This window comes from Phyllopteryx taeniolatus, chromosome 1 (genome assembly GCF_024500385.1).
Source record: "Phyllopteryx taeniolatus isolate TA_2022b chromosome 1, UOR_Ptae_1.2, whole genome shotgun sequence".
NCBI lineage: Eukaryota > Metazoa > Chordata > Actinopteri > Syngnathiformes > Syngnathidae > Phyllopteryx > Phyllopteryx taeniolatus.
The window spans coordinates 26828039-26851578 of NC_084502.1; the positions used below are offsets into that span (position 1 = coordinate 26828039).

General features: G+C 40.2%; 1 protein-coding gene across 2 annotated transcripts; it reads left to right on the forward strand.

Moving 5' to 3' along the window:
- The first annotated feature begins 548 nt into the window (after positions 1-548).
- Positions 549-21927, forward strand: LOC133483324 (protein SON). 2 transcript variants are annotated; one of them, XM_061784381.1, is made up of 20 exons: positions 549-870; positions 1697-1894; positions 2645-2676; positions 2753-2937; positions 3016-3179; positions 3309-3475; positions 3681-3948; positions 4027-4217; positions 6250-6393; positions 6467-6645; positions 8054-8188; positions 9996-10082; positions 10155-10349; positions 10427-10537; positions 12767-12883; positions 13399-13546; positions 13618-13686; positions 14058-14173; positions 14259-14366; positions 17688-21927. In XM_061784381.1, the coding sequence occupies exons 1-20, from the start codon at positions 788-790 to the stop codon at positions 17763-17765; spliced, it is 2775 nt and encodes a 924-aa protein (XP_061640365.1). In that variant the 5' UTR covers positions 549-787; the 3' UTR covers positions 17766-21927. The 2 variants fall into 2 exon arrangements, with proteins under 2 accessions (XP_061640365.1, XP_061640375.1); XM_061784391.1 differs by having other exon boundaries at positions 555-870; positions 14259-14360.
- Positions 21928-23540: the final 1613 nt, after the last annotated feature.

The window sequence follows — 23540 nt, forward strand, 5'->3', positions numbered from 1 at the left end:
CGACCCAAGTGAGGAAAAGCGGAACAGATTTGAATTCTCAATTTGACTTAGTGTGAAATCTGGGCTTGTTTAATTGACACAAAGCTGATATGCTCCAGGAAACCATGACTTATTTTGTTGTATGAATGGCAACAAGTGGATACACGTTTACATCTAATGGCTGAACATTTAATTGTTCTTCCTCTCACTTTATGTCGTAGGCATAGATGGATTAACAACATATATTTGTTAATAATTAATTTGAAGACAAATGAAGTGAAATTGGATAATTTCCCGCGGCACCCGGATGTCATTACCACCCTAGTGTGCACGTGTTCATACGCCATACAGCGATCCTGATATATTGTGCAATGATGCCACCTACAGCAGTATGACATGAGAGCAAATGAGAGCATTTCATTAGCCAGCAGAATAGATAGTTGCACTGACATTATGTATCATTGCAATGATTTACTGGTTGTGCAATGGAATGCTATATTATGTTATGTTATGTTATTGCCACATAATTGATTTTCTGTTGATGAGCTTCCATATTTTGAGGCATTCAAACTGAATAAGATAACAAATTGTTTCAAGTTAAATATATTTTATTATCAGTACTCAGTGATCCGCCGTGTTAAATATGTAGCTATAACCCGACATTCAATCTCACTGCTGATTATTCTGAAGAAAAAACAAACAAACAAAAAAACACCAAAACAAGGGACGTAGACAACAAACCACAGCATCATCCGGAACCTAGATCCGCAACAGTTCCTACCCGGACCTTTAACTCTACACTTTAAAAATGGCAGCCAACATAGAGCAAATTTTCCAGGATTTTATTTTGAATAAAATCAGAGAAATTGAAGACCAGAATGTCATCAAAACGTATGTCAAGATTGAGTTTTGCATGCATCGTAGCTACACACAATTCGCTAATAAACTGAATAATAACCTGTTCGGCTTGAACAAAACGTTAAAAGTGGCCGCTGGACGATTTTTACGCTTGTCTGCCTGAACTGAACCTAATATGTAACAGTGTAGCAGTGGCTTACATGCAGTACAGTAGATATAACTAATGACGGTGTTTCGCGCCACTCTGTACTTAGTTATGTCTTTAAATCGCACACTGTGTTAATTAAGCTTTTTATTTTTATATTGCAATATGGCATCTTGTACAAGATAATACTGCACAGCCTTGAATGGCGTTTTTTGAAAAGGTAGTCATACCTATTTCATTGCATCGTTGTAGTTTACAATGTTCTTCAACTGCACTGCATCCGACTGTGTTTGTTTGTTCTGTTTTTAATATTCTTGTCCTCTCATGTAGCCAATAAGGAAATCAAATGCTAAGCGACTATTCAGAATATGAATCATCTTTACTGGAAAAGTATGTTAAGAACTTACAAGGAATTTGTCTCCGGTAGTTTGAGCCACTCTAGTATTACAGCAAACAAAGTCACTATGACAAACTATACATTTAGGAGATGAACACATAGGAACAGAGACATTGAGCAGTGTTAAGGATTATATGTTACATGTAAGGCTTACACTATTATAATATGATGTTTCTTATGTCTTAATTAACAGCTCTGGCAATGTAAATAAAAGTCAAGCGTAATTATCTTAATACGGACATCATTTTTGATGCACCCGTTGTGTTGCATCCCATTGAATTGTGCCTGATATTTTTCTCATTTAATCTTCTTGTCAGTGCTACTCAGGGTGTGTCTGCATGCAGTGAAATGATTTCAGAGGATAATAAAGACAAAAAGAATGATGACAGGAGCTCACAGAAGAAACATAAAAAACACAAAAAACATAAAAGTAAGAAGAAGAAGAAGCGGAACCGAGAGAAGGAGGGAAAAGAAAGCTGTTCCGAATGCGGGGAAGAATTGGATGCTCCCTCCAGGTATACCTGAAATATCAAATCACACTTACCATCCATCCATCCATTTTCTGTACTGCTTATCCTCAGTAGGTTGGCAGGCGTGCTGGAGCCTATCCCAGCTATCTTTGGTCGAGAGGCGGGATACACCCTGAACTGGTCGCCAGCCAATCGCAGGGCACATATAAACAAACAACTATTCACACTCACATTCACACCTACAGGCAATTTGGAGTCTTTAATCAACCTACCATGCATGTTTTGGGGATGTGGGAGGAAACCGGAGTACCCGGAGAAAACCCACGCAGGCACAGGGAGAACATGCAAACTCCACACAGGCGAGGCTGGGATTTGAACCTCAGTCCTCAGAACTGTGAGGCAGATGTGCTGTGCTAACCAGTCTTTCACCGTACCGCCCAAATCACACTTACCATCAGACTTGTTACTTTAAATAAACAATATGAATTGTTTAATTCTAGAAAAAAACACTGTACAATCAATTTGATGTAGATTGGCTTGTAATATCAAGAATAGGAGATTCTGAATCGCCATCTTGCGTGATATACTAGTGGTGTGAAGGTCACCTCTCAAGTTGTTTAGTATGAACGCTAGTGCCAATCTATTTTTCAGAATTGTCCATGTAGAATTAAGTACATTAAACTTCACAATAATGTGGAAATCCTGGCCAAAGCCTGACCCTTACTGCTGCTTTGGTACCACATTTTACAATGTGTTGTTGTTGTTTTTATAACTCAGTTTTACCTTTTATCACAGAAAAGGAGCCTCAACAGAGAATGAAGAGCAGTGTAAGTGTTTTCCATTCTCTCCTTATGAAACAGAACCCTATCTATCTTAGTACTTAGTATTGACTTGTTTTTCCAGATGATCATGCGTGCAGCTCCAGAAGTCACAAGCACAAAACAGGAAAGAGGAAGCGTAAGAAGAGGCACAAAGACGAGAGACGAGGAAACTCATCTGATTCTGACTCAAAGCAAAGGAAGAGTAAATGTGCTCAAAGCTTGTTGCCAAGGCAATGTGAGGAGTTACCTGATATCATCCCAAAGCAGGTAAAAAAAGCTTAAACAGGAGCCAACATTATTGAAGCTTAAATGAGCACTAATTAGGCCTTTCTGTACTCAATACAGGACAGCTCCAGTGGCGCAAAAGCAGATGAGGGAAGAACAGGGCACTTCCGTTCACATTCCAACTGTTCACATTCCAGCTCGGAGAGGTGGAGTTCTCGACCCGGCAAGCGGAAATCCAGATCTCGCTCACCGTCCAGTTCACAGGATCACTGCAACTCATCCAGGTCCTGAGCACTAATGGACTCATGAAATATGGCTACAATTACTAAAAAACAATCAAAATATACTCACTGAAAATCCTAAACCTACCTGTTCTCGATATTCATGTATATTCTATATGCGTCTGTGCATAGGTCTTTAGATGACAGGGATGTTTTGGACCCACCCACAGTCCCCAAACAAGATGTTGTGAAATGCATCCAACTGCTGTCTCCAAGTCCTAAAAGAAGAGAGAGAACAGATCTGGATCACAATCACAAGCCAGCAGAGGCCACAACGGAAACCACCAGAGACGATTCAGGTACAAATTGTACATGGTTCAGTCCAATCTAGATAGAGAGGTAGGTACTGTATTTATGTATGTATGTACCTCATTATCTGGATTGGGCAAGATCAGGTAGAAATCGTATGTAAATACTTGTTTCTTGGTTCTGGTAGTAGTTTTACCCTGCACTGCTCTTATGGCAATCTTAAAACTATTCTCGGATTGTGGATTAATGTTTCAGATGCAGATTGTGTTGGATCTTCATCAGTGCCAAATCAATCTAGTCAGTCTCATCAGACTAGTGAGCCCGTTGTCCCACAGCTGAAGGCATCAGAACACACCTCGGCCAGTGTGACGAAATCGCCTGCAAAAAAGAGGCATAAGCCCCCACCAAGGAGCAAAGAAGAGAAAACAGCAAAGAGGCAGAAGAGATCCCGGTCACCTTGTAGGACCCACAGAACAAGGTCCAGATCGCGTAGCTCTTCAAGGAGGAAACAATCCCGATCGAGGTTGGTTTCCCAATGTTACCGTCTGTTAGACAGGATTTGCTGTTAGCAGTCATGAAATACTACATATGGTGTATGCAGGTCCAGGAGCCGGAAGTCACGAAGGTCACGCTCTGTGTCGCGGGATAGGGGGCGGCGAACAACTTACAGCCAGAGGGATCGTTGGAAACGAGAGCCAAGCCGCTCGCCTGTGCTCGTACTGCGCAAAAAACGATCCCCTACATGGAAACATGGCAATCACCCTGACAGTCCTCACCGAATCAGTGAATTAGGTAAAATAAGATAAACTCGTTTTCTGCATTGTCTCCTTCATGTCCGCACAGTTGCCACTTTGGCCCACCACACACCGCGCGATGCAGCCGAACCCGCCTGGAAAGTACCATTGTGAAAAAATGACAGTTGATGACTCACACCTGCACATTGAGCCCTGCACATTACCAACATGCTGCAAAAGAAAACTGAGACCATGTGTCGTGTTTTGAACCTTCACATGCTGTGTATTGTACTGCATTACTTTTATTGAACCACTAACATATGGTGTGATTGTCAAGGAAGAAACTGGTTGACACAAAGAGAAGAAGTGGGCGAGAATAAGGCGATAGTGTGGATATTTTAAGAGACTGACTCGCCCCATTTACTGATTTTACCTGGCGTGCTTCGTACATTGCTAGCGTGCATTTTGGCGACAGACTGCACGCTTTGCTAGTTCATCCACAGCTACATTCATCTATCCATTCATTTTCTACACCACTTATCCTCACTAGGGATGGGGGTATGCTGGAGCCTATCCCAGCTAACTGTGGGCAGGAGGTGGGCTACACCCTGAACTGGTCGCTGGCCAATCGCAAAGCACATATAAGCAACAACATTCACACTGACATTTCCACCTGCAGGCAATATGGAGTCTTCAATTAACCTACCATGCATGTTTTTGGGATGTGGGAGGAAACACGAGTACCCGGAGAAAACCCACACAGGCACAAGGAGAACATGCAAACTCCACACAGGCAAGGCCGGATTTGAACCCGGGTCCTCAGAACTGTGAGGCGGATGTGCTAACCAGTCATTCACCGTATCGCCCCACAGCTACATAGAGTATGATATCATAAATATAGTTAAGTATTACTGTAAAACACAATCGATTCATACTGTACATATACTGTATTTGCACAGCTTGGCTATTACATCTGGGACGGTGCGACGCCATGCACCAGCAATTAAAATTTTGAATTGCCTCAAAACTCGGGGCCAACCGTCAGCCACTCACGAACACTACTTGCCGAACCCTGCAGACAGCACAACAGTTCAGTGCCGTTTGGTCACATCTCTCAGTGTACGGCAAGCTTTAGATGTTCAGTCTTAAGGCACTTTTTTGGTTTGGAATGGGTAAACCCTGTTCCACCTGTCATATTCTTCCCATTCCATATGTGGACCAATTACTCTAATGTTGTGGTTCAGATGAGCCCTTCTGAATACCTCCTCTTTATCCTAATGCCAATTAAACATAACTACAATGTGTACCCCTAAATAATAATGAAAACGTTTATCAAAGATTTATGTGATGATACATCACAATCATAACAGCACTTTTAATTAGCCTAAAGATAGGGAGGAGTAAATGATTTGTTTGTTTTATTGGCATGATGTTTCCGATATGTAGTAATACCTTAATTTCTCATGTATAATGCGCACCCATGTATAATACACCCCCCCAAAGTTGACCTAAAAATTCTGGAAAACCCTTCTACCTATGTATAATGCATTTTTACAATGCATGAGTTTGCCTCTACCCATATGATCAAAACATGATACATACACATACCAACGGAGACCCCGGACTGTTGAACAGCTAAAGCTGTACATCAAGCAAGAATGGGAAAGAATTCCACCTACAAAGCTTCAACAATTAGTGTCCTCAGTTCCCAAACGTTTATTGAATGTTGTTAAAAGAAAAGGTGATGTAAGACAGTGGTAAACATGACCCTGTCCCAGCTTTTTTGGAACGTGTTGCAGCCATAAAATTCTAAGTAAATGATTATTTAAATAAGGTTTATCAGTTTGAACATTAAATATCTTGTCTTTGTAGTGTATTCAATTAAATATAGGTTGAACATGATTTGCAAATCTTTGTATTCTGTTTTTATTAATGTTCATTGGAATTGGGGTTGTACGATGGTAGGTACCTCGGTGGAGGGTACCTGTAAGTATGGATTCATTTGTTTTCCTTCATAAAATTGTTTGTAAAGATTGCACATAATTGAATTGTTCCGCTTGGTGGAAACACGGCTTTTGTGTTCCCCTCAGGCAAGGAGCAGCTGTTGGAAATTGCCAAGGCCAATGCAGCTGCTATGTGTGCCAAAGTGGGTATGACTATCCCCGCAAGCCTGAGAAGCTCAATGCTGCCGTTGACGTTGCCAGGCATGGCCATAAATGCTGCTATGACGGCAGGTATGAATGTTGGTTGGAGGAATCACGTTAATGCTTCAACAATAGTTCATCATTCACTGTGTCTGCCTTACAGCCACCATGACCGCTGCTTTGTCCAACATCAGCACCTTGTCTTCGCTGCTACCGCTGCCCACCATAACGAACAAACCTCCTGGTGCAAACCTCACCCACCCCATAAATGCTGCACTGGAGGAAGTGAAAAAGAAAGTAGCAAAGCAGGCTAACAGCATCAGTATTAAGGAGTTCACAGATGTAAGATCCCAGATTCTAGAGATTGAACTCTGAACACAATGAATTATAGTCTGTTCTAAGACAGTACACCATCCACATTTTTTATTGGATTGCGTTATTTTAGGTTATTTAAGTTCTCTAACTTTTTAGGTATAGGGATGTCTTAAGGCTCCTTTATACTCGCGTGGGCGGTGAACGAGCTGACGTCACTGCGGCTATCCCACGTGCAGTTTGCCTTTATACTTCAGCGCAACCCACGCACACTGTTTTGAAAATGTGCTGCAGTTCTCCTCCAAATCGGGTGTCGCTATGGCTGGTATTGGCTAGGACACCACAGGGTGGAGTTTCCTCTGCATTTTATGGCTAAGTCCAGTACCCATTTTTACTTTCCCGAACAAGGAACAAAGCAACAATATTGCAAAATCAATCGAGAAGGCGGCGGTTCGGCTGAGTACAACATCACAGCATGTGACTAAAACGGACCAATCACGGCCCAATGTGTCAGTCACATGATGCAATGCGGGCGCTGTCGCCCGTGCGAGCATAAAGTATAAAGAGGCCTTTAAAGGCTGAAATTGCTGCAAGGACCCCCTAATATGCCTAACGTCAATTAAACCTAACTACTCTGTGCACCCCTAAATGCCATGGGAGTTTTTTTTTTTTAAAAACATTTCAACCTTAATATTTATGGCCTGTTCCAGAGAAAGGAATTTAACCAAGTATAGCTGAATTAAGTTCAGTAGTTATCCATCGTCCGTAGCTGACTGGCACTGCTTCAACCAACAACAGAGCTGCTAACAGAGTGAAGCTAGTTTATAAAAGCAGTCAATGTAGACAACTTGGCCATTGGGTTGCAACATTAAGTGACTTTTCCTACTGCTCTAGTGACAATTTTTTAAATTAAAAAAAGTGATTTGGCACATTTTTACATTAACAGTCAATCGTTATGAACATTTCCAAAGACAGAATAGTGCCTTAACTGTATGTAGCAAAAGCAGTGATAGTAAATTACACAGACTATTCGTAATTGCATTGGGAGTACAGCAGAAACATAATTTCATGTCCACTTTTGACTGTGCACAAGGTGCGTGAACGCACTGCCAACAAAACAGGACATCACATTCATCACCCTTTTAAGATAATTATGGATGGATAGGCTCCCCCCAAAAATCTGTGAACATGCGGATGCTGAACCACTAATATGTGGGGGCTCACTGTGTGCAAAATAAATGATACAATTCATTGCAAATTATTTCACGGACCCCCAAGTTATGGCTCGTAGACCCCTGTGGTTCCCCGGACCCCAGTTTGACAACCAGGGATTTGAGATTTTAATCCTACATATTGTCAAACTGTGGAAAGGTTTTATTTGCATTAGCAGATACAGTGTTGCCTCTGATTGCAACCAGTGCTTTGTTTGTGTTTTTAGAAGTGCAAGATGATTGTGGAAAGCAAAGGTGAGCTGCCGGTGGCGGTGCCTCATGTGTCGGTCGAAGAGGACGATGGGAAACCGTTTGGGGCATTGATTCTGCGTGAACACAAGGCCATCAGCTTTAACATCAGTGTAAAATGCACACACATTTCACAAATGAAATCATGCAAGAAGATAAAATGTAATGATTACTTCCTCTGTCCATGCCCCGCCCCTCAAGTCAATAGTTTTTGATGAGTCTGTCCATGTGACAGCACTAAGCACTGATTTCCCATTGTATGTTGTTTTCAAGTACAACCCCAATTCCAAATAAGTTGGGTCGTTGTGTTAAACATAAATAAAAACAGAATACAATGATTTGCAAATCATGTTGAACCTATATTTAATTGAATGCACTACAAAGACAAGATATTTAAAGTTCAAACTGATCAACGTTATTGTTTTTAGCAAATAATCATGAACTTAGAATTTTATGGCACGTTCCAAAAAAGCTGGGACAGGGTCATGTTTACCACTGTGTTACATCACCTTTTCTTTTAACAACATTCAATGAAAGTTTGGGAACTGAGGACACTAATTGTTGAAGCTTTCTAGGTGGAATTCTTTCCCATTCTTGCTTGATGTACAGCTTCAGCTGTTCAACAGTCCGGGGTCTCCGTTGTCGTATTTTACGCTTCATAATGCGCCACACATTTTCAATGGCAGACAGGTCTGGACTGCAGGCAGGCCCGTCTCGTACCCGCACTCTTTACTCTTTACTACGGAGCCACACAGTTGTAACACGTGCGGAATGTGGTTTGGCATTGTCTTGCTGAAATAAGCAGGGGCGTCCATGAAAAAGACGTTGCTTGGTTGGCAGCATATGTTTCTCCAAAACCTGTATGTACCTTTCAGCATTAATGGTGCCTTCACAGATCTGTAAGTTACCCATGCCATTGGCACTAACCATACCATCACAGATGCTGGCTTTTGAACTTTGCGTCGATAACAGTCCGGATGGTTCTTTTCCTCTTTGGCCCAGAGGACACAACGTCCACAATTTCCAAAAACAATTTGAAATGTGGACTCGTCGGACCACAGAATACTTTTCCACTTTGCATCAGGCCATCTTAGATGAGCTTGGGCCCAGAGAAACCGGCGGCGTTTCTGGGTGTTGTTGATAAATGGCTTTTGCTTTGCAGAGTAGAGTTTCAAGTCGCACTTACGGATGTAGCGCCGAACTGTATTTACTGACATTGGTTTTCTGAAGTGTTCCCGAGCCCATGGGGTGATATCCTTTACAATTGATGTCGGTTTTTGATGCAGTGCCGCCTGAGGGATTGAAGGTCACGGGCATTCAATGTTGATTTTCGGCCTTGCCGCTTACATGCAGTGATTTCTCCAGATTCTCTGAACCTTTTGATGATATTATGGACCGTAGATGAGGAAATCGGTAAATTCCCACTTGTTCACAAAGAGGTGAACCTCGCCCCATCTTTGCTTGTGAATGACTGATCAATTGAGGGAAGCTCCTTTTATACCCAATCATAGAACCCACCTGTTTCCAATTAGCCTGTTCACCTGTAGGATGTTCCAAACAGGTGTTTGATGAGCATTCGTCAACTTTCTCAGTCTTTTTTGCCACCTGTCCCAGCTTTTTTGGAACGTGTAGCAGCCATAAAATTCTAAGTTAATGATTATTTGCTGAAAACAAAGTTTATCAGTTTGAACATTAAACATTTTGTCTTTGTAGTGTATTCAATTAAATATAGGTTGAACATGATTTGAAAACCATTGTATTCTGATTTTATTTATGTTTAACACAACGTCCCAACTTCATTGGAATTGGGGTTGTAAATTCAATTTGTGAATTACTCCTAACGTGAAGTAAAATAGGTTATTATATGACTCATTAATGGGAAAGGTGATTCATAATATCACCAACATGTTCACCATCCAGAACACTATTGTGCGACCAACAGCCCGAAGTGATGCAGGCATGGCAAAAGAGTTCCCAGTGTCTTCAGGATCTCAACACCGTAAAAAGGTCTCAATAAAAGATTTATAGTATTTTTATTGAATTTTTTACCTTTTAATTGATTCAGTATGTACTGTCCAGGAGAGTAAGATATTGGACGCCTATGGAGATTGGGTTCCAGTGGACAAAACGCCAGAGGAGCCAAAGACCACCATTTCCACGGCAGCAGCCAGCTCATCTTCAGGTATCAGTGAGACTTCCAAAGCAGAGTTGCCGGCGACGGCTGAGGAATCAGTGGCAGATGACGACAGCGTGTTTCCTGGTCCGCCGCCACAGGTTGAGTTGCACTGAGATCTAATGTGCTATCCAGTTGCTCGAATGACACATTTCTTGAACATCTTTCGTCTTTGCAGCCTGTTGACATCTCTCAGGCTGTGAGCGAGAGGATCAAAGCTCAGAAGCGATTGGCCGAGAACCCCTATGACGTCAGCGCCATTTGCATGCTTAGCCGGGCCCAAGAGCAGGTAGTAGATGTTTGTTATCCATCCATCCATTTTTTGAGCCACTTCTCCTCACTAGGGTCGCGGGCGTGCTGGAGCCTATCCCAGCTCTCATCGGGCAGGAGGCGGGGTACACCCTGAACTGGTTGCCAGGCAATCGCAGGGCACATACAAACAAACAACCATTCGCACTCACATTCACACCTACGAGCAATATAGAGTTGTAAATTATCCTACATGTTTGTTATTGTTGTTTAAATTATTTTCAATGTGTTATTTCTTATAATCCCTCAAGGGGAAATTCAATTGACATGAGTATTAGGGTTGTATACTTCCAGTTTGAAACTTTGAAGGTTGGCCTTTAATAGGAAACTTCAACTTAGTTGGGGAAATATGCTTTTTTTTAAAAATTTCAAATTTCATGCAAGTAAAGTACAGTTTAATATGAAGAGCCCATTGCTTGAAACGTTTTAACAAAAGTGCAGAGGCTTGAGAAGCTTGAGGGAAGATGCTTTTTAACTGAACTGAACTTATCTTTTTAAATGCTAATTTAACTTTGGGAATGGAAAGAGGCTCTTTTTATTGAACAATTTGATTGGGACTTTGTTGTTTGATTTTTGTTCATTTGAATTGAGTAATATTTAACTCAACATTCATGTTTTTTTTTCCAATTAAAAACATTTATCGTTTAGCAAAATATTTTCAACTTACAAATAAATATGAAGTGCCATGCTTTTGAATTGTATTTTTCATGGATGTCTTCTTATGATGAAAACAAATCTTCATCCATCCATCATTTTCTGAGCCGCTTCTCCTCACTAGGGTCGCGGGCGTGCTGGAGCCTATCCCAGCTATACACCCTGAACTGGTTGCCAGCCAATCACAATGGCACATACAAACAAACAACCATTCGCACTCACATTCACACCTACGGGCAATTTAGAGTCATCAATTAACCTACCATGCATGTTTTGTGGGATGTAGGAGGAAACCCATGCAGGCACGGGGAGAACATGCAAACTCCACACAGGCGGGGACGGGGATAGAACCCCAGTCCTCAGAACTGTGAGGCAGACGCTCTAACCAGTCGGTCACCGTGCCGCTTTACAAGTAATAGTAGTTTTTATAAGTAATAATAGTCAAGTATGCTACAGTCACATTTGTGCAATGAATGCTAATTTGAGCGGCATAGATTTAGTATGCATATGCATTCATTAAATATTCATTCAGGGAGTATTTATCATACATGCAGTGGAGAGTTATGTATTGTGAATGGAATGAAGGATGAAAAAACATTTTTGAGGATAAATTGTACTGTAGTACCATTTAGCTGTCATATAGTTTGGAAAGAGAGCCTTTTTAAGCAGAATGAGAGAGAGAAGAAGATTGAGGGATCCCGCAGGATATGGAATATTGCAGTAAATACAGAAAAACATATTGGTTGCTATTTGTTTTGTAAGTACAATGTAATGTAATATGCTGCTACAGTAGAAACTGTGTCTGGCTATACTGTCCATCTCGTTTGCAGTTGATCACAATAACAACGAATATCTAGACTGTCTCACTATTGTTCTGCTGTGGTTCTCACCCCTAGTCCACTTGTCCACTCTGTCCCCCTGTCTGTCCCCTAAAACCCGTTTCTGTCCGGCTGTATTTTCAATAAACATCAGATTAATTCAACATTTTTTTTTAATTAAGCAGAGGGAGTATTTCAAACACCCCTGTTGCACAGCAAACTGTTCCAGCACAAAGGCATACAGATCCACCATTCTGCGAGGCCATACAGCTGAACAGGACAGGTTTAAAAAAAAACAAAAAAAACAATAACAATAGTGTTTTACTAAGTTCTGAAGGCTAAATTATTCAAATTTTGAGATTGCACTGTTCAAAAAAAGTGACATCATTTGTTGAATTTAGATCAACTGCTTGTAATACGAGTAGTGTTGAGCTATTTAAAATGTTCTTATTTTGTTTTTTAAGTTTGTGTATTTTGCTAAATTATTGTTGGGGTTTGACTAGTTTTGAGTATGACTGTGTACGCAGGCTGTGTACCGTATTTAGTGGGTGGAAATTCCAAAATACGTTGAATGATTTATTATTGTACAGTCATTCCACCCTGGAAAAAGAACAGTTCAATAAAATATTAATTAAAGACAAAAACTAAAAATACCTTCTTACCCATGATAAGTGTATATAAACCCATGACCAGAACAGATATACTGTTTCAGCTCATCTTAAGTTTTCCTTTCACAGGTGGATGCGTGGGCCCAGTCCAATACTGTTCCTGGTCTATTCACGGGCTCCACAGGAGCCCAAGTTCTCTCTTCAGAGGAGCTGTCCAACAGCGGCCCTCAAGCTTGGCTGAAGAAGGTAAAAGATGTAACACAATGAGACCTTAAATGAATGCACAGTCTTGGAACATGCCTGTTGGTTAGCATCATGCTTAATGAATGCATTTTTCATTGCATAACAAAAAATAATGAATGATAAAATATTTCCTTAAAGATTGAATGAAGTTTAATGCTGAAAGTGTATATCAGTGGTGTCCAAACTACAGGTCGGGGGACATTTACAACCTGCTTTTTTTTTTTTTTTTTTTTCAATGACTAAAAATAATATACACTATACTGCTATAATACTAATATACACACGGCCTTAGGAAGAAAAACTTTGGACATCCCTGGTAGCAATTTGAATCCACACCATCTGATATTTTTAAACTTGAAAAGGGTTCTTTCTTAGATACCGGATAATAATTCTATAAGATTTTAATTGGTTGACTCCTATGTAGTCCAAATGCTTCACAGGAACTACAAATTGTATGTCCTTTTTTGATGCCTCAAGCTCAGGCCTGGGTTCTTATCAGCCTCAAATGTCTTGGTTAGGACCAGTTCCTCAGGGCAGCGCCAGTATCGGGCGGTGTTGGAGAATTTTTGATGAGAAAGATGGGCTGGAGGACAGGAGAGGGCCTCGGGAGGAACCGTGAAGGCACTGTGGAGCCGATCATCATTGACTTCAAAGTGGACCGCAAAGGTCAGGAAGTCCGCAGTACTTTCTGAATGCTTGAGATGAATGGTGGAAAATATATTTTTTGTTTGATTCAGGACTTGTTGCTGAAGGGGAAAAGCCACAGAAACCAACTGGAGGACTAGTGGTAACCAAGGACCTCATGGGTAAATGACAAAAACTAAACAAATCCAACTTGACCCCTATTTTCCTTTGGGTGAGAAATACCTCCGAAGATCACTAGGTGGCAATAGATAAGTGCAATGCTATCATGAGAACATTTACACATTGACAAACAGTTGGCACCCTTCCGTTAAAGAAAGAAAAACCTCCAAGGGTAACTGAAATAATACTTTAAAAATTACTGAAAATTAACTAATGAAAATGCAGCAGTTTTATTTTAATGATCCAAATAAGTTATTTAAAATATATATGTAGGGAACAGTATATAAAGTGAATGTTGATGGAAGGGCAAAACATTGTGGAATTAAGCTCACCACTCTAGAGCTCCTCTTCTAATTTCACTCTTTCCATACAGGTAAGCACCCGGTATCAGCTCTTATCGAATTGTGCACGAAGAAACGGATGACGCAGCCTGACTTCATCATGGTTCACCACAGCGGCCCAGACCACCGCAAGAATTTCCTTTTCAAGGTAGATCACTTTTTATATTTGCACTGTTACTGGGCTACTGTGTGGTGGCTAAATATTAATTGTCAATGCATTGTGTACTCACCAGGTCATAGTGAATGGTGCGGACTATCAGCCCCAAACAGCCAGTCCGAACAAGAAACATGCCAAGGCCATGGCGGCAACAGTGGCACTGCAGGCTCTTGGAGAGGTAATAGTAAGTCCAAGGAGATCTCACTGAAAGTGACGAGTGGCCGTCATTGAGCATGGCGTACGCTGTATAATATAGGTGTGTTGTTTTCAAATTCCAATTCCGTATTTGAGTTGGTTGCCTGTGATGTAAAGTCAAAGCTAACAACTTTCAGTACTTGTTCACGAGGGCTGGAAAAAAAATCAAATAACTCTGCTAAGTCGACCTAAAAAAATTTATTTGAGCCTCGAAGCTTCTGCCAGGACCGAAAAAAAGTTCTGCTGGGAACCATGTTTATGTCGCCGGAACCCATGTTTCACATGGACATTTATTGCAGAGGGACGTGCTGTTGGGCCAAGGATAAACAACAAGCCAAAAACGACAAAGGAGCATCCATAAGTGATTTTTAAGACACTATTAAATGTGTAATGTACTTATAACATGATAGGTATGAGTGAGCTGAATGCTAGTTAGTCTTTTTTGACCTAAAATAGTCATCGCTAGCAGACTAATGCTAATTGCGATTGCTAACCGTTTAAATTTACCATTTTGCTGTCTCAAATTCTTTACACCAAATTTACACCATACGCTCAGTACCAACATATGCAGTTTAAGGACTGAAGTCCATCCCATAAATGAGAATAAAATACATTAGTAGTAAAAAAAAACAATCAAAAACAATGGGGGGAGGGCTTGATTATTATTAGATTTGATCAATAATCAATAGGAGAATCAATTCTAAAAAGATTTGATAGTGACAGCCCTAGTGTTCATATTGTATGACAGTCTTCTGCAGTTTCGCTTCGAAAAACATTGCCCTCTTTTAAGATTATCAAACAAATGTAAATATCAGACAATATTACCTAAGTTAACTTCAAATACTGTTTTTAAATGGAGATTTCATTTATTAAGGAAAAATAAGTATTCAGTTACCTGGCCCTGCGCGAAAAGTATTGGCCCCCTAATCTTAATAAATGGTTGAGACATCATCAGCTGCCACAACTGAAATCAAGCGTTTTCTATAACTAGCAATGAGTCTGTCACATCTCTGTGGAGATATTTTGACCCACTCTTCCTTGTTGAATTGTTTGAATTTAGCAAAAATGAATGGCCTTTTTAAGGTCATGCCACTGCATTACGATCATATTCAAGTCTGGACTTTGACTAAGCCACTGCAAAACTTTCATTTACTTTTTTTTTAAGCTATTCAGAAGTTGACTTGCTGGTGTGTTTTGGATTGTTATCCTGCTGCAGAACCCAAGTGCGGTTCAGCTTGCGGTCACAAACTGATTGCTGAACATTCTCCTTCAGAATTTTCTGTTAATGAGCAGAATTCATGGTTTCATCAATCACAGCAAGTTGTTCAGGTCCTGAAGGAGCAAAGCAATCTAAGACCATCACACTACCACCACATTTGACTCTTGGTATAATGTTCTTTTTCTGAAATGCTGTGCTACATTTACACCAGATGTAACGAGACACATACTTTCCAAAAAGCTCAACTTTCATCTCGTCTTGTCCATATATTATTCTCTCAAAAGTCAAAAGGAATCATACGGGATGTTTTTTTTGTTTTTTTTGCTAAAGTAAGACAAGCCTTCTTTTGGTCAGCAGTAGTTTTCACCTTGGAACTCTGCCATGGCTGCCATTTTTGCCCAGTCTCCTCCTTATTGTTGTGTCATGAACATTGACCTTAACTGAGGCAAAAGAGGCCTGCAGTCCTTTAGAAGTTGTCCTGAGTTCCTTTGTGGCCTCCTGGATGAGTCATTGCTTTTCTCTTGGTGTAATCTTTGTGGGCTGGCCACTCCTGGGATGGTCCAATACTGTTCCATGTTTTCTCCAAGTGAGGATAATGGCACTCGCTATGGTTCGCTGGAATCCCAAAGCTTTGGAAATGGCTTTTGTAAGCCTTTCCAGACTGATAGATGTCAATTATTTTATTTCTCAACTGTTCTGGAATTTCTTCGGATTGTGTCATTTTGTTGCAGCTTTTTTAGATCTTTTGTCCGACTTGATTTTGTCAGACAGATTTTGTTTGAGTGATTTCTTAATTGAACACGTCTGGAGGTAATCTGGCTTGGGTGTGATCAGTGAAAATTAACCCAAATTTGTGATTAGCCACAATTAATTCATGGTTTAACAAGGGGGGTAATTACTTTTTCATACAAGGGTGATGATTTAACAGTGGGGGGGTAATTACATTTTCATACAGGGCTAGGTAACTGATTAGTTTTTTCTTTAATATATTAAATCGCCATTTAAAAACAGCATTTTAAGTTCACTTGGGTTATATTTGTCTGATATTTACATTTGTTTGATGATCTTAAACATTAAAGTGGGGAAACTATGCAAAAATATAAGAATTTGAGAAGACGGCCAATACCTTTTCACGGCACATGTTCATACCATTTGAACAATATTTGCACATTCTCAATGTCTTACCACTGTGTTATTGCACATAACTGCACCTCATCATACAACTGCACTCTTCTACAGCAGAGCTGGTGACCATGTTTTGCTTCTCTTTTAAATGTTTTATTCTGTCAAAAACTAATTTCAGGGAGTTACAGAAAAAGCCCCAAAATGTGTAGATTCTGTGAATAGGTGAGTTTTTCAGGCAATACCTGAGGACAGGTTCCACAGAAGAAACGAATAGTGTTCCACAGCGATAGAGACTGATCCTTGTCGCTAATAATGATAATCTGTGTGTAGTTGATGGGTCCCTAAAAATGTTTATAATTGCCTATAGATGCAACAAGATGGCAGCAAAGAACTTTTTTTCCTATTAGACACCACTGTGGCTCCTACCCTCACTTCAACATACTGTAGTTGCTTGGCACCAAGATGCCACAAGACGGCATCAAAGCAAAGTCATTTTACACAGCGAATATGTGAGTTTCTCAATGAATAACAGAGGATAGTTTTAAAAAATTGGTGGGGGTACACTGCATTTGATATTCTTCAGTGACAATTTAAGTCACCTGATCTCAACTCAAAATACCATGATTTTACAACAGGCAGTAGTGATGAACCTCAGAATTCTTGCTTGAAACTGGAAGGTTAAGACTTGAGACTTTCTTACGACTGGCACATATGTGACTTTTTCCCACCTATGATAGGAACAAAACTCTGTCGTAAAGTGAGGATGGTTTGTATCACGATAATCGCAGCTGCTGTCATCTTTTAATGAACAACATAGCCATAGTGCCGATACAGAGGGGCAGAGTGAGCGACTAAGGGGTTTGTGCAATATCACCATAGGAAAGGTGTGGGTGTTGAAACACCCCCATCCTCGTGGTTGTGCTACATCATCTACAACTGTTTTTTTTGTGTGTGTGCGTTTACCAGGTTCCCGTTGACGGACCGGGACTCTATACTGGTCCTGTCTTCACAGCCGCTTCCACCGGCCCTCTGTTCTCCACCTAGACGTCCAACCGTCGACTGGTTATGTGACCATTGTTCACGTCTCCTCATTTTCAGTCTGTTTCTATAGTCAAGGGTGCATATAAGTGGTGCGCAGGTGCCCATAAGCACTGAAAATATTAAAAGCGCACCCGATTGAAGTGTATCAGTGCGCTTTTGCCCACCAAGCATTTTAGTCTTTTTTTTTTTTTTTTTTTTTTTTCTCAGCACAGCGGTAGGCTCCGGTAGTGTTGTTCAAATGAACAAACACATCTTTTGAGTGAACAGACTGAATGGAACTGATTTGATCCTTTCTCACTTTATTTGAGCAAAGTTTCCAGCAAACGTCGCCACTTGCGGGGTGTGGATGGCGGCTGAATGCGCGCAGGGGCCGACGACGAGGCGGTGGACTTTATTGTCGTCTTGGGCTTGCTGCACAGCAGCTATGATGCTCCGTCAAAATATGTCTTTATGTGAAACCGGACTGTGGTGGTGCAAACAAGATAGTGGACTGTTGCCCAAGAAAACTGCGCCAAATCAGCTGATTCTGAAACTGTGTACTGTACTGTCCTCTGCTGGCTGGCTGTTGGCCATTGCCGGTAAATATATAGTATCTATCTAGAAGTACAGGTGCAGGTATACAGTACAGTATACAGAATGCAAGGTATGAAATAATATGCAATGTGTCTAAGTTAATGTCTATTGGTACAGGTATGAACTGGCTCAGACTAAGACTAATAAAACGTAAAGCACATGCAGTAAGGCCTACAAGTAAAAAAATTGTTATAAGGTCAATAATCATATGGAAAACAACAACTTTTATTCCTTTATTTGTACAGAAAATAAGTAATGAATAGGATGTGCCAACAAATGGATATACTGTAAGCTCAGCAAGTGAGGTTGGTGGGTCATGAAAAAAAATGAGCACCAAGCAACAACCAAAATTTTTATGTGCATCCCTGTCAACAGTTCTACAGTACTGTATAAGGCCACCATTAGATTTGTTGTTTTAGCAATGCTGCAATGACCATATACAGTTGAACAACAATGTCTCTACTTCCTAGTTTGTGGAGGTTGATGAATTGACTAGAGGGGCTTATCCATATTCTCGGCAAAATGTTATTGGTTTTTACCTTTTCCAAGGCTACAATTAAATTATTTGGAATAAAAAAAATAAATAAAAAAAAGAATCCTGTTGACTATTTGTCTCCAAGTTTAATGTTTAAAGGTCAGGGTGCAAAGATTATATGGGGTCGGTTAAAATTTATATTTGCATTGTTAATATGTTTTGTAATACATACACATAATTTGCAGCAAGTTGTTAACCATAAATTGGATTAAAAATTAGGATTTATTGAACGCTCCCAAAACATTAAGATTTTGAGACATCCTGGCCGTAGTTACTCTTCACCGTAAGGGCTACCGGAAGTGATGTCATGCTGGTCATTCAATAGCACGGTACGCTTGCATTGAATGGGTGAGAATGTTTTGTAATTCAAGCAGGAGGATGATTTTGACACACAGGAGCCGACTGCAAGTTGACTTGTTATCAAACCCTACATTTGAACAGATTGGGAGGTCGTAGCATGACTTTGACGATCGCAAGCGTCTACTTAACAGCTGCACTAGTCTGACATTGAAAGTGGTCACTACTGCATCGATGGGACACAATTTCGTATGTGTATGTACTGTATATATACATATACAGTGGATAGGGAACGATTGGACCAAAAAAACAAAATAAAATAAAAATTGCAAACCCAAAAATTCTTGAATAAGTAGTGATAAATTGCCAGTAAGCGTTTTCGGGGTTGGTTCCACCCGACAGAGAAAAAAACAAAAATATGTTTTTTTCCTGAAAACAAAAATTTAAGGAAAAAAATCCACCCCGACAGAGAAAAAAACAAAAATATGTTTTTTTCCTGAAAACAAAAATTTAAGGAAAAAAATCACAGTTAGGTGAATCCACGGATGCAGAACAGCGAGTTTGCGGGGGTCCACTGCGTGTGTGTGTGTTTGTGTGTGTGTGTGTGTGTAAAAAGGAGAAAACCCATGGAGTGACAGTCAGCTATACATGAAATGTAAACAACGCGCTGCTTTGATTTAAACTTTTGCTGGAAATGGTTTCAATAAATTTCTACTGCTCAGTTCACAATCACCACCAGTATTATAGTCGTAGTAAATGCAAACAACTCTCTTTACCTTCGTCCTGCGCTGCAGGTGTGCACCATAGCGGGCGGTGTCCAGGTTGAAGATGCGACTGTCGAAGGGAAAATAGTTGGCACCGCAGCTGATTTCAGCCCGAGTCGAACTATGCCTGTGTATTCAAAACTTTCTTTTAAATGTTTCCAAAAACAAGGCCGGTTCGAAAGTTACGTGTATTTGCATGGCAGTTATGGTTTGTAAAGGGGTTATAGAGCTATTGAGGAATTTTTTCCTGGTCAACTGACTGCCGTGGAAAAAAAAAAGGGTGATTATAAAGACAAAGCTAGTGGTGGCCTTTTGCACAGTGCCGTATATTCTCAACATGCATTTGAACTCACGCACGGAGGTGCAACTTGGGAAATATTTTTAAATTAAACACCAATGAGGATTGTAAAAATAGTCGATCATAACTATGTGTAGAATAGCTGTAGTACAGACAACAGATTCTTACACATATACAGATGTTTCATGCACTGTGTATTAAGAAATAAAGCTATTTATGTCACAGAGTGGAGAAATTAAGTGTTTGGGGCTCAGAGTGGCTAGGGAGGTGAGACAGTTGGAGAGAGCCACACCAAATGCAGGCAAAGCAGGTAGGAAACCAGAATTTTCTAATGTGTGTTTTAGGGTGGTTTGTTAACTGCAACAGGTTCCAATTTCGATGGAGAAGCAGATCAGGATAAGGCAGCACTTAATTACCTTGTAATTTTAGAAATCACTCCAAATAACACTCAAGCACAAGCATGTGCACACGCGCGCAACACGCACACGTGTGCACACACACACAGGAACTCTTCTAGTGGGTTGTGTAAGAAGATAATGGCTTGAGCCAAAATCAGCCCACTTCAAATGCTTGACACATGGTGTGTGTGTGTTGTGTGCAAGTCAAGTGAAAATAGTACCTAAGTTTTTTTCTCCTCCCAAATTCCCATTTTGGAAGCACATCATGCACTCCACTCATGATTCAAGTTGTTTTGTAGTTATACGTTAACACTGTTATTTGTTTTTTTTTACCTTCTTTCAAGACACTTTTCAGTGTGTTACACAAGCACATTTTTTTAAAGTCACTGCACTGAATCTCAACCACTGTGTTGCGAGAGCTCATCAGATGTATCGCAGGAAATTATGCAATTTTGCTTAATTGGCCTGAATAGTATTTCTACCATTAATGTATCTATCTATGCCAGCGACGTATAGTGAGAGGCAGAACAATTAAATGTGCTTCCACTAGATGGCAGAAGGTACACTTAGCCTGTATACAGTGATACCTTATGAGTTTAATTTCTTAAATGACCCTTGACAAAGCTCTAACTCAATTAACTCATATATCAAAAAACATTTTTAAATGCCATTAATCTGTTCCTGCCCCCAAAATACAAATTTTTTTTTGGTACATGTTTTTAATAAAGAAAAATCACGTCTATCTATACCAGTGACATAATGATAGGCAGAACAATTAAATTGTCTTCTACTAGATGGCAAAAGGTACAATTTAGTCGCGGTACATGCAACGATTTTTAAAATCTTTTCCTTAAGATTTTTTTTTTTTTTTTTTTTTTTTTAATCTGTGACAGAAAAAGATAAAGATCTAATATCAGGCATTTAACAGTTTTGGTCATATTGTGTGTGGTGTGCTCAGATAATTTCAACACTGAACACCACACACATAAAGATTCTGTTCCAGCACAAAGGCAGAAATCTTGCGTGATCACACGTGATCCCACAAAAATGAAGCGGAGCAGACACTTCCCAGTATGCGCCGATGTTGTTTAAAGTCTGAATGTTTTTGTAGACAATAACGAGTGAAAATTGTGATAGTGAAACTTATTAATAGGCTTGTTTTTTTTTTTTTTTTTTATTCGATGGTTTAATTGCTTCCTTGAGGAGAGAAGACCCCCACGTCATCCCAAAAGGTAATTCTTGCAGATTAATTTTCGCATATTTAAACAGGTTTCATGAATAAAACATTTTATTGATTGTATCACAAATGCCTCTAAGACGTTTGAAAAGAGTTAAGATGGATGACACAGGCATTTTCTGTACAGTGCATGGCGGCATTGGGCGACTCAGGCAGACTTTGATGTGCACTGCTTGCTGTTAAGGTCGACACCTGCCATCACGGCACCATGTTCGTATTGTATTATCAGGCTTGAAAGTTTGAGAAATAGTTTTGGAGGATAACATTAAACAGACGTTTGATTTGGTGACATTACCCGCTTTTTGTACGGTCATGGGGCTTGGCCGACAGTGGACTTTGATGGTCATGGGTGCCTTGTCATAACGGCAGACACCTGACGAGGATCTCCCAGCCACAAGCTCAGCGTTGCTTAACGTCAGAAAATTATCATCAATCATCACCAAAATGTATGTGGACATTTTATTTATGCCCACTGACATCTCTGAAAATATCACAACAATCGGTCAGATATTTGCGATCTGAAGGACGTTTAAGCGTTTTCCTCTCCATAGTCGCTCACTTACCAAAAAAGGAACATGCTTTACATCCATAAAGTCTATAATATTTGGACTATTCTGATATTTTCAGAGGTGGAAGGGGTCATAAGTAGAGATTTACATATCCTTTTTTGGTGATGATTGAGGATAGTTCTCTGACAATACGCGACATTTACTGTTTTTTCTGTGTACATTAAGCATTTTAGACTGTCCCCACAGCGGCCTCTGTGTTAACCATTTTAATCAGTGAAAATCGAGACAAAAACAGCCCAATTGTCTTTGTGTGTTTCCCGGGCCAAACCTGTATATCCCCCTGTTGCCATTCATACAACAGAATAAGAGCTTTGTGTTCAACTAAACAAGCCCAAACAGATCGAGAATACAGCATTTTTGTGTGTTTGTTTGGTGGTGTACCGTGATGTTTTTTAAATGTCAATTATATCCCTTTGCTCAGTAAAGCCTGGGAAAAATTGGCTTACTTTTGCTTCACTGTTTTGTTTTTATTTTGTTTATTTATTTTTTCTTCTTCCCAGTCACTGATGGTGTATCTGTTCACTTGCCTGCCTTGTGTGCAGACAGTGTGGTTCTTGCTCAGTAGATTGATTGGTAGATAGACAGAAGAATGTATTCATAAGTTTAACCCTCTGATAAACTCAATATGATGTAACGATGTACGTCAAATTGAATCCTAAAGGTTTTCAAGCTCAGCTTTGATCTGATTTCTGTTTCTCTTCATGGATGCCTCCTCTTTAATTGGATTAACATATTACCAATATGTTAATTAACTTTACAGCCACTGTCAGTTCAAAGCTAACATAATATTAGCTTTGAAGTAACAGCGGCTGTAAAGCCAGGGAGGATGAAAAGCCACTAGGGGGGCCCCAAACTCAGCCATCGTGCCATTTTGTTCCTTCATGATCTGGCGACCTTTACCATTGGCAATGTGTATTGTTGCTGTTGCAGGCAGGAGTTGTGCCAGGGATTTGGAATATTACTTATATAATGAGTGCTTTGACACCTTCACATAATTAATGTTGCCTTATGTTCTACTCAGCAGCATGCTAGGCCAGTGCTTAGCATGTATGTCTCATACTTTTGAGTTTAGGGGGTTTGAATCTCCACTCCAGCTTTGCTGTGTGA

What these genes read in the sequence shown, in the direction of transcription:
- LOC133483324 (XM_061784381.1), top strand. Translation starts at nt 788, where the DNA reads ATGGCAGCCAACATAGAGCAAATTTTCCAGGATTTTATTTTGAATAAA. An exon ending in TCACCGAATCAGTGAATTAG is followed by an intron (nt 4,218 to 6,249) that starts GTAAAATAAGAT and finishes TGTTCCCCTCAG; the next exon opens with GCAAGGAGCAGCTGTTGGAA. An exon ending in GATCTCAACACCGTAAAAAG is followed by an intron (nt 10,083 to 10,154) that starts GTCTCAATAAAA and finishes TGTACTGTCCAG; the next exon opens with GAGAGTAAGATATTGGACGC.